The sequence below is a fragment of the Puntigrus tetrazona genome, chromosome 14 (genome assembly GCF_018831695.1).
Source record: "Puntigrus tetrazona isolate hp1 chromosome 14, ASM1883169v1, whole genome shotgun sequence".
Lineage (NCBI taxonomy): Eukaryota > Metazoa > Chordata > Actinopteri > Cypriniformes > Cyprinidae > Puntigrus > Puntigrus tetrazona.
This window is the reverse complement of record NC_056712.1, coordinates 7,113,275-7,124,780: the sequence shown is the minus strand read 5'-3', so window position 1 is coordinate 7,124,780 and position 11,506 is coordinate 7,113,275. Positions and strand designations below refer to the sequence as shown.

Here is an 11,506-nt window from a genome sequence, read left to right as displayed (position 1 = left end):
ACAGGTTGTAAAAACGGTCGTACTTCCTATGCGTCCGTAGCCAGATCGTGATATGACCAGGATGATAAAACGGTCGTGTAAATCAAGGGTTACGTGCGAAAGCCTCCAAACCACAGATGAAAGACACTGGCGTGATGCATTTATTTTATAGGCTATCCGTTTAAACAATGGAAAGACATCACACGCCGAGAGAAGACATCTCTCTTGAATATGTCTCTTTGTTGCACTTAAGGGGCGGTGAAGACTTAATCCTAGAAAGAAGAAAAAAACTGAACTGTGGCTGTGTTTTTTCAAAACCTAGTGAGCTGTTTACTTAGAAATGTCATATGTATAAAAAAAAAACACTGAAAGGATTTGGAATAGCAGGCATAAGAGTTGGGCAGAAAAGACTAAATGTAGTACCCTTAAATAAGAGAAAGGTAAGATAAAGACAAGATGCTATGAAAATGCTACAGTCATTGATTAATGTTGAATTCCCTTACTTTATATGGCAATAGTTACATTTTAGAAGTAATACATTTTCATTATAGCTTAAAAAAAAAAAAAAAAAAAAAAAAAAAAATATATATATATATATATATATATATATATATATATATATATATATATATATATATATATATATATATATATATATCCGAAAATAAATGAAAATGAAATAATAAAAAATAAAAATAAAAAATATATATATATTTCACATTTAAATGGTTTCTTGTTAAAATTGCTGTTTTAAGTGCCATGTTTGTTTGTTTACTATGGTATTACTTTTAATATCAAATATGAAAAATCGTTTCTCATAATTAGCAAATTCAACATTATAATAGGCCTATACGTTTGTATAGTACATTTAGGGCAGTTTAAGACTTTTCTAACACTTTTAAAAATGTCATAGTAGTTTACAAAACAGTACCTGTGAAAGTATTCATCTCGCCAGACGTTGCAGGCGAGTTTTGGGCACGCGCAGGGGGCAAGGCGCTCTGGGTAGGCAGCTCGCTAGTGTTTGAGACGCATCCAGACCCCTCACGGCGTGCGGACACGCGTCTCTCTGCCTCCTCACGCACGCTTTACGCGCGAGCCTGCGGTTTAGACGGCCGTTCGTGATTTTTGCGTCCCCTCGCGCGCGGTCGCTCGAACGCGTTGCCATGGCAGCAGCGGCTCTGAGGACGCTCTCCGCGATGAGTTTGCTGAGTCTGGGCTGTGCGTCCCAGGACTGGACGAGTCCGAACCAGGTCGAGCAGCCGAGCCACCCGCGCCCGCACATCATCTTCATCATGACGGACGACCAGGGCTTCAACGACATCGGCTACCACAACAGAGACATCCACACCCCGACCCTGGACAAGCTGGCGGCCGAGGGGGTGAAGCTGGAGAACTACTACATCCAGCCCATCTGCACTCCATCCCGCAGTCAGTTCATCACTGGCAGGTAACTTGTTTGTGGACTTTTGCTTGCTATATATTTTATATTTGAGTGGTAAATGAGATAAAAGCACCGCGGTCATCACATAGTAAAAGACAGCACCGGTGTTTAGGGGTGATATTGTTGTACCGAAGCAGTTTACAATGTCAGAAAAATAAAAGGAAGGGAGCCACTAGGGGGCCTGGAGATGGCTTGACATAATGCGACTTGTGGAAAAGTGTATTAAACAACAGGCAAGCAAAATATTTGATCAAAATATTTGATCTGAAACCGTATGTGAAATCCAAGCTGTGTGTGAACTCTTATCAGGTAAAACTTAAAGAGTAATGGGGCCTTTGAATATTGCTGTGGACAGTGGGGTGAAAAACTGATTTAATTACTGATCACTTAAAAACAGAGAGATACAGTGTATTTGGTCAAACATGCAGTATTACTTCATAGAAATTAACAGGAAAGTTATTAATGTATTAACCAAATGTATTCATTAAAAAAAAGAAGATCTTTCGGTATAATTTGTGTATCATTGAGTGATTTTTAAACAAATTTCTTTCACAAATCTGACATTACTGTTACTTGTGAAGAAAGCAAGTGACAGAGCAACGTTTTTGGCAATACATTTTTAACAGTAGAAAATAAAAACGTCTTTAATAAAGCCTGTAATGTTTTATTTTACAATTACACCTATTAGCTGCTTATTAGCATGCGTATTACTAGAACATTAGCCATTTATTAGTAGTAATTAAGTAGTTATTAATTAAGTAATTATTCTAAAGTGTTTCTATAAAGCCAAATCAAATTTGTTTGTACACCACTTTTTTCACAATACACATAACATTATAAGTTATAGGGTTATGAAAAGTCCAGGTTCTAAAAAGGCAAGACAGGGCAAAGTAAATGAATATGATAGCACATTTCATACAATTCAAAAATGTATTAAAAAGGTGATCAGTTGTCTGACAGCACTAGTTTAAATACAGTACAAATACATTAATTAAAATGAAACTGAATGTACGCTATAAAAGGAATATTAGCAACATACAAAAAGCACACAAGGATTAAAATAAACAAGTAAATAATTCAGTTATGTGCAGTTCTGACATCTATGGCAAATCAGTCAGTCAATCTAATGAGATGTGTTTGTGAGTTCTGATCCACTTATTTTCCTTTCCCTTTCCTCTCCAGATATCAGATCCATACGGGTCTCCAGCACTCGATCATCCGCTCTCGGCAGCCCAGCTGTTTGCCCTTTGACCTCCAGACCTTGCCGCAGCGGCTGCAGGAGGCTGGATACGCCACTCACATGGTGGGCAAATGGCACTTGGGCTTCTACAAGCGCGACTGCCTTCCGACCCGCCGCGGGTTCCACACGTACTTCGGCTCTCTGACGGGAAGCGTGGATTATTACACCTACAAGTCGTGCGACGGGCCGGGAATCTGCGGGTACGACCTTCACGAGGGCGAGCGCGTGGCGTGGGGTCAGGGAGGGCGATATTCCACTCATTTGTATGCGCAGAGAGTCCGAAAAATCCTCGCCGCTCACGATCCTTCATCCCAGCCTCTCTTCATTTTCCTCTCTTTCCAAGCCGTGCACACGCCATTGCAGTCGCCGAGGGAATACGTCTATCCGTATCAGCAAATGGGAAACGTGTTTCGCCGGAAATACGCCGGGATGGTTTCGGCCGTAGATGAGGCGGTAAAGAACGTGACTTACGCGCTCCGAAAGTATGGCTATTATAAGAACAGCGTTATTATCTTTTCTACGGATAACGGCGGACAGCCGCTCTTTGGTGGGAGCAATTGGCCTCTGCGGGGAAGAAAGGGAACGTATTGGGAAGGAGGCGTCCGTGGGATTGGATTCATCCATAGTCCACTGTTGAGGCGGAGGAAGAGAGTTAGCAAAGCTCTGGTTCACATCACCGACTGGTACCCGACGCTAGTGGGACTCGCAGGAGGGAACGTTTCCCGGATGGATGGGCTTGATGGATATGATATGTGGGAAACCATTAGTAGCGGGAAGGAGTCTCCACGTTTGGAGATCCTACATAATATAGATCCGCTGTACAATGCCGCCAGGCACGGATCTTTAAAAAACGGATACGGGATCTGGAATACGGCGGTACAGGCAGCTGTCCGAGTCGGAGACTGGAAGCTCTTGACCGGAAATCCTGGCTATGGAGACTGGATTCCGCCTCAGATGCTGGGAAACTTTCCGGAGTCTTGGTGGAATTTGGAACGGCACACGGAAGCGAAGAAGTCCTTGTGGCTCTTCAATGTGGCGGACGATCCGTACGAGCGCTACGATCTCGCAGAGCGCCGGCCGGACGTGGTCAAGCAGCTGCTGGCCCGGTTAGCGTTCTACAACCGGACCGCCGTTCCGGTGCGCTACCCCGCGGAAGACCCCAGAGCCGATCCGAGGCGCAACGGAGGGGCTTGGGTTCCTTGGGAAGGAGGTGAAGAAAACTGGGAGGTCTTTTATCTCCGAAAGAGGAAAGTCAAGAAGCAAAAGCGGAAGTTCTGCAAAATGAAGTCGTTTTTTAGAAGACTTAACATTAGGATGATGTCGAACAGGATCTGAACAAACACATCCTGCAAGAACGGACTATTACAGATGCTGCTGACAGGAACACATTACCATTTTAGGGAATCTGATTATGAATTTGCCTGGTATGGAGAATCCCATGATCACCTTCACTGAAGCGTGTGTTTCTGCTTACTGTTTTTGATCATCCACATCATTTCTTTGAGCCCTGCGGTTTTCTGATAATGTGACCTTGAATCCCTGTGCAATGAATGTTTAAAGAATTGAATGAATGGATTTTGTATCCTTTCTGATCCGGTGTACTGCGTTTGCGCCTCATATTTATATAAGATATCAGCTAAGAGACTTGTATCAGTCTGTTAAGTTGCTGCATGCATGTGACTGTTTACGTTTGTTTGCTACCTGATTCTACCTATTCTTGTTACAAAAACTGAATTTTGCATTAATAAAATAAACCTTTTCAAAACTCTCAAGCTGTCTTGTATTGGGACTGCTCAGTGGATTTCCAGTGGACTGGTTGCCCTCTAGTGGACACCTGAGGTTTCTATATTTAGACTGCACAAATAAATCGTTCGTTTGCTATGCTGTAGCTGATTTCTTGATTTTTAATTTTTTTTATTATCTTGTTTTTTTTAACATACGCAGGCCTGGGACTGTACAATAGCCGCACACAGAGACGGTATAAAGGCCTGCTTGTGCGTGTGTTTTAGAGAAATGGGCCTCTCAGATGAGGGCGCCACACTCTAAACTGAGAGACTTCTGGTTCTTGTTTTATTGAGATGTTTCCTGGACTGGGTTGTCTCCTGACCACGTAGAGATTATTGAGGGGTGAGAACCAGAAACATTTCACCAACTTTATGCAGGAGGACAAAAACAAAACTTTACAATACACTGATATTATTTTGATCATTTACAACAAAAATGTGTACACTCTCGGCTGACCTTATAATATTCACAGTAGAAAGAGCTCATCAGGAGCTTTTATTTGGTATATCACCATTTCACCCAAATATCACCATTTCACCCAAAACTGTCACTATATATATATTTATTTATTTATTTTTTGCAGCAAAGTCATTATGTATATGAACAACAATCTGGTCACAAAAATGTATTATTAAATTAAGCCATTATTATTATTATTATTATTATTATTATTATATTTTCCCCATACAATATTTATATTTGTCTCAAAAAAATTTATTTACCACAAATGCTTTTCACACACACACACACACACACACACACACACACACACACACACACACACATACATATATATATATATATATATATATATATATATATATATATATATATATATATATATCATAAAATACATTTTTTCACCTACTGTTTTACATCTTAAATAGTATTAAAACTATCATAAATATTTATTACAATATTTAACATAGTATTACAATTCTATTATAAATTTAAATATTTTTAATTAAACCAAACTTAATGTAGTTGTGAACATCTTTGACGACGTATTTATTAACAGTAGTTTTGTAGTACTGTACTTTGTAATACTTTTGTAATACAGCCCATTGCTGACTGTTGAGAGATGTATAATATTACTGATAGTTTGTCTCTTTTTGTCACTGCTGCTCGTTACTGACACTAGTTCTCTGCTTGGACTTGAACTGGTAGCAGATCAGCACAATCGCAAAGATGATCGCAAAGAATTTTTATTAAAAACACATTTTATTAATAATATTTTTTATTTTTATTGAAATTTACAAAGTTTTATAAACAGTTGTATTGTGTTTTTTTTACATGAACAAATGCTTATAAATACAAAAATGTGGTTCAGTGTCTTTAATAAATGTAGGAGAATGAAATACATTTAATGACAGATTATAAATCCTCAAACACAAATGGCAGCGTAACAAACGATGCATTGGTGCGCTATAACAGGATTCAAAGAATCACTGTTAAAATTCATCAATAATACAGCCCTGATTTTCTTGTGTAAATTCTTCATAAATGTTATTTGGATGAGATATCCTTTATCGGTGTGCGAGCCCTTTAAGGATCACGTTAGTAGCGCGCTCGTTCTCAATTAGACGATCTCTAATTAGGCTCTCATATTGACAGAATCCCTTACAGTGGATCTAAATATCATAAACAGGCATATGTGGTGTCTTATAGGAAGAACGTAGTTGGAAAAAAGTATCGACTTTTCGAAATAGTTTTCGAAATACATATTAACTATAAGGTTAGGTTAAATCGTTACGCAGATTTTACCCAGCTGAAGTGTTTATGAAAAGATTTAAATTAGATATAGATACAATGTTCTTTTTGTGGTGACCATAATGAAACGGATATCTCACACACGGCTATTTTGGACCGAACTGTCTAATGTTATCAATCACATTGTGCTCCAATGTCTCTCTTTGCTCTTTACGGATATACGGTTTGGCTTCTTTCATATATATTAAAAGATAAAAATGAACGAATATTTTATTCTTAACTTATTATTAGTTCTTTCTAAGTTTCATATTCACTGCAGTAAATTCTCATATATGTATGTATTTCGTTTTGTATTTTCATTTGTGTATATAAATTGTGTTTTGCATAGAAAATAACCTCTTTGTATGTAAAGTTGAAAAAAAAGGAAAAAACGTGCGTTGTTCGAATGTAGTGACGTCATAATGAAGGTCTAAAAGCAGTAGAATATTTGGAACGTTCTAATAGTCGCTCTGCTCATCTGTCTCGGCTAAATATACTATTTATTTGACTCACAAGTTTAGACTAACTTCGTTGTCTTGAACACGGTTGTCTAAACCAGCATCATTACGGTGAACAAAAATTCACTGCTTAAAACTTTAATGGAGGGTATCAAACAAGAAAATATGACCAGCAAAAGAGCAAGTATAAAACTGGGATGCCGCTTCAGAGAGTATCAAGGCAAGCGAAATAAGAAATTTGATTCCAATTCGAATAATTATCATTTAAGCATAATATGAAAGCAAATCGAGACAAACGTCTTATTGTGCGCAGAACATAAATAGTTTGTTGAATGCTAAGTTGTTTTTATTTGCTGTTCCAGGCCTCGCAGTCGTTCTTGATAAGGAGGAAGATGCGGTGTTTAGAGCTAGCCCAGCTTTGAGAGGTATAATGAAATACAAAATGAAAAAAACTGTAAAAAAAAGAGTTACCTATTAAATTAAAATACTGCAACCATTTAACTGATATGTATGAGCAAGATTTAATAGCTTGAGTTTCTGCCCTCTTCTTTCACCAAAGTACCAGAGACTTCCAAAGTCTTTGAGACTGCCTCTAAGTCTGAGACCAACTCTGAGACTTCCACCGGCTCTCAGACTGACTCTGGCTCAGAGTCTCCCACCGCATCCCAGACCCCCTCTCCTGAAATCCCCACCGGAACTCCCACTTGCTCTACGACCGACACCGGCTGTCAGACTCCCATTGGCTCTCAGATTTTGCTGACTGCCTGGGTCGGTCTGATGTCATTTACTCTGGGACTGGCGCTGGGACGGATTCTGAGGCCTCGAGCAGCATTTGTAACACTGCCACTGTCTCTGCTGCCGCCACGGTCTTTTGGAATGACTCTGCTAAACTCACCGCCTGGAAGATTGTTAAATATACCGCCGCAGTCTATGATACCACAGCCGTCTCTGAAACATCTACAGCCTCTGATTCAGAGACTGACACAGTTACCGAGACTGCTGCGCCGCTGAGACCCTAACTTCTGAGACTCCCCACTGGCTCTGAGGCCGCAGAAGGTAATTTATCAATCGACCTCCTTATCAGACAGCTGATTTCATGCAAGGATGGACAATATTTCAGATACGTGCGTTTAAATGACCACTTTGTATTTTAATATCTTGGGAAAACCCGAATGTGTTTTGTGTTTAAATACATGAAACATTTTATTTTTTCTGTTTTGACAATACAAAAAACTTTAAATGCCAAAATTCTATCATGCAAAATAATATTTTGTACTACACCGTATTTTGTAATTTTGTACTTTTGTTACTAATTTTGTAGGGAGACGGTACTTCTGAACCTATGTAAAGGTCAGATGAGAGGTTCTTGCTGCTCAGCAAGGAAACGGAGGAGGCCTTGCTCCAGGTAATGAGAACGTCTCAATTTCAAGAGCACTTCGCTGACCTCGGTGCCTGCGGGGGCCGGAGGTGAGCACATGACTACTGGAGACAGTAGGGAACAACAGTGGGAAAGCGGGCCTTAGTAAGAAGATGCTACGGAGACCAACCACATCATGAACAAAGGGAGGTGACATGTGGAATTCTTGTATGCACTGACCTAAGGTCGGGGCTTATCTCTCTTGCAGGTCCTATCGCAGAAAGGAGAGGAATGAATGGCAGCAGAGACAGACTGAACACTCTGTCAAGGGAAGACAGAGAGGAAACCTTACTGTGGAGGATACTCAAGTAGGATCGCCTTTGGAGAGTCAGCTGTATGGAGCACCTGGCCCAGTAAAGGCCTGAACGGAACCGGGGCAGGGCCTGGAGTCAGACTGCTCCGCCAAGTCTTGCTCCCGAGGGTGATGGAGGAAGCTCCATCAGGTTTCACCGGCTGCGCTGCCTTAGCAGACGGGAACTTAAGCTCAACTGACTCAACAGAGAGATCCCGTGAGGTCACTAGGGGTGACCTAGGACGATTTAACCTTCTTAATGATCTGCAATTGTAATATTGACATAAAACGGACATTACTTGCATAGTCATTAATTTTTAAGCACAACTTCTCTCCTCATCACTGTATATACTTGCTGCTAGACCAGTTGTCAGCATACCATAAGTGTATTAATTATTAGTTAACTTAAAGTGTGCTATTTTCGACAAATTTTGTGCTATTAAGTTGTAGTAAAGCATAACTTTAAGTGTATTTAGTTTGCTTTTATGTGCTAAATTGAGACGATTTTAAGTATGCTTAGTACACATTAAGTATATGCCTCTGTAAGATAACTGCATGCTTGATTAGTGATATTAAAGTCATTTTTTGTATTACAAGTACATTATGAATGAATTATGAGTGTCTTAAAAACAGTCAAACAATAAACCAGTGTTGAATGCACTTGTTGTCAGAGTCATTACAATAAATACATAACTTTAATAACAGACAGACGCACATAATAAAAAACTCAAATAGTGTTTATTAAAATCTCACATTGCACAGCACTGCAAAACAGAAAATATATATTATATATAATTATAAAATTTTCATTTCATTTCATAAGTCTTACTTATAAACTTAATATAAGAGTTCTCTGTAGCTTCAGTGATTAAGCTCTGTGTGCAATACCCCTATTAGAGTACAAATACAGAAAAAGAAAGTACTACTCTTCAGAAAACTCTTCTTTTTTGTCCAAGTAAGCACAATTGTGAAGTACCTGAGATAGAGTTTAGTTAGGGACTGAAGTATATGGGAGATTCTTGTCCAGTGGATGTGTAGATAGTCTCATATTTAATATTACATGCATGGAGTAAATTTGACATTCAGCATATCTTCTATAAAATTAAGAAATTATCACTATGAGATCAAATTGTCAACGTTGCATAAAGACGACTATATCCACTCACCAGCCTGGCTTTTTCAGCCTTCACATTTTCTTTTTGACATGAAAACCCCTGCTTTCATCCTGGGTCCATGTCATTTCCCAAAAGTAAGGTCTTTGAACCTCAAAATATAGAAAAAAGGTCAACATAAAATTATTATGGGATCGCCGAGCATATAGTCTCAGGCTGTGGATCACAGTTCATATGTCGGATATGGAGATCTTCCTTTTTGCTCCAGGGTTTGACCGGAAGCCTCTCCTCGGGCTGCCATCCTCAGCCAACCGGACAGACTGAGCTTAAAGTTCAGGAAAATGGATGTTTCCCACGCACCTTCTGCCAAAATTAATAATATGTTAAGAGTTCTTTTTAGCAATTGTTATGATATTGTGTGTATGTGTTAAAGCGGTGTGAGTGAAAAAAAAAAATTAACCGTGCAATATAGATAGTGTTTACTTTGCTGTATGCTTGTGACATCACAATCCAGAAGCTGAACTTCCTGTCCAGCAGAACACATTTTCTTGCGTTTATAGGGTGTGCTGTTGGTAGTCATGGATGGATGTTTATGCACTGGACATCTCAGTGACATTGTGTACATTTATTAATATACGTCAATCACAGTTACAAGAGCAGCCTTTTGTGCAGTGCATTCGTTAAAGCTTTTGCTATATGTGTATATGTACTATAACGTCACAGTAAACAAAAACTGTTCAAAAAGGCTACATTGAAATATTCAGTGAAACTATCACCATGCTCCTGACAAACTTATGGAGCACACAGCAGGTCAGCGCCATTTTCTTGTTTAGCTCAAGATTGCAGTGGTTTCTTGTTAAGAGTCCTTTTAATTTTCCTAAAGATAACTCTACAACTAGCACTGCTACCCCAAAAAGATGTTCCCACCCCGTGGCCAATTCCAGATGTAACATCATTTCTTATTGGGACAAACCAGTTTGTGTTCCTGTTCCCCATGCATCCTTTACCCTAAAGCAGATGTAGTCAAATGATAATGGGGACAAACTAAAATTGTGCAGGAGTTGAGAAGGGGTGAAATCCAGGACATTTGTGTCCCACCAGTGGTCAGATCCCGGGTATGCTCAAATTACAGGTGACCTCCGTCTTTCCTTCAGCTACAGGAGAGCCTGTAAAGATAAAAATGAGGTGCACGTTTCATTTATTAACAGTTGAGGAAAATGTTTACATTTTTCTTTAAGTAAAAATGGGCGTGGCCATAAAAATTCAGACCTCCTCAACTCTAATTTTTCTCCTTTACATCTAAATGTTTTCATTGGCCCGATTTAATTTCTGTTGGAACAACATCCAACTGTTTCATCTATACAAATGTTCATTTAGCTGCTTGATATCGAAAATTGGTGTTTTGTGTTATTTTTAATGTAATATCTTAACACACAGGTTTGTATCAAACAGGTTTAGTTTACGGCACATTCATTATAAAACATTTCAGACCTCCCCAAGTTTTTTTTCTTCAGTTGTGGCAACAGTCTGTTAAAATTGTCTCAATGAGAAATAAGTAGTTAAACCAACAGGTAAAGTCTACCAAACAATGTCATTTTCCCAATTAAATATTTTAAATAGTATTAGTACACTATTTAGACATTTGGGCTGCTACTAAGCAAAACACATCAAAAGCGAGATTTAGAAGTATTTACACGCTGTTTAATGCGAGACATTAATCATTTAAACTACAGTTATGACTGCATAAATAAGGTTTTGTAAACGCTAAAACGTTGAATACTAATATTTGGGATTTAAAAAAAATACTTTAAATGTGAAATTAAAACTCTTTAAAAGGATATAAATATACATTTTCTACCTAAAATATGTCCTTCAGATGTATCCATTCAGAAAACCATATATTAGAGGTTTAAACTAATACATTTTAAAAAGCTTGATTTCAATGCGATAAACTTGATCATTAGAACCAAAATAGATGTTTTTGGCTGGTCCGAGTTGTAATGGTGAAAATCTTCTGGAAAAGGGGCCATGGA

The 11,506-nt window shown here is 38.7% G+C and overlaps 1 protein-coding gene across 1 annotated transcript; it reads left to right on the top strand.

Moving 5' to 3' along the window:
- Positions 1 to 981: 981 nt before the first annotated feature.
- On the top strand, positions 982 to 4,290 carry arsia (arylsulfatase family, member Ia). Its single transcript, XM_043257790.1, has 2 exons — positions 982 to 1,426; positions 2,603 to 4,290. The coding sequence occupies exons 1-2, from the start codon at positions 1,143 to 1,145 to the stop codon at positions 3,993 to 3,995; spliced, it is 1,677 nt and encodes a 558-aa protein (XP_043113725.1). The 5' UTR covers positions 982 to 1,142; the 3' UTR covers positions 3,996 to 4,290.
- Positions 4,291 to 11,506: the final 7,216 nt, after the last annotated feature.

Bases quoted from the DNA above. Each gene is read 5' to 3' on its own strand.
- arsia (XM_043257790.1), top strand. From the start codon at position 1,143: ATGGCAGCAGCGGCTCTGAGGACGCTCTCCGCGATGAGTTTGCTGAGT. The intron at 1,427-2,602 runs GTAACTTGTTTG...TTTCCTCTCCAG, and splicing joins AGTCAGTTCATCACTGGCAG to ATATCAGATCCATACGGGTC.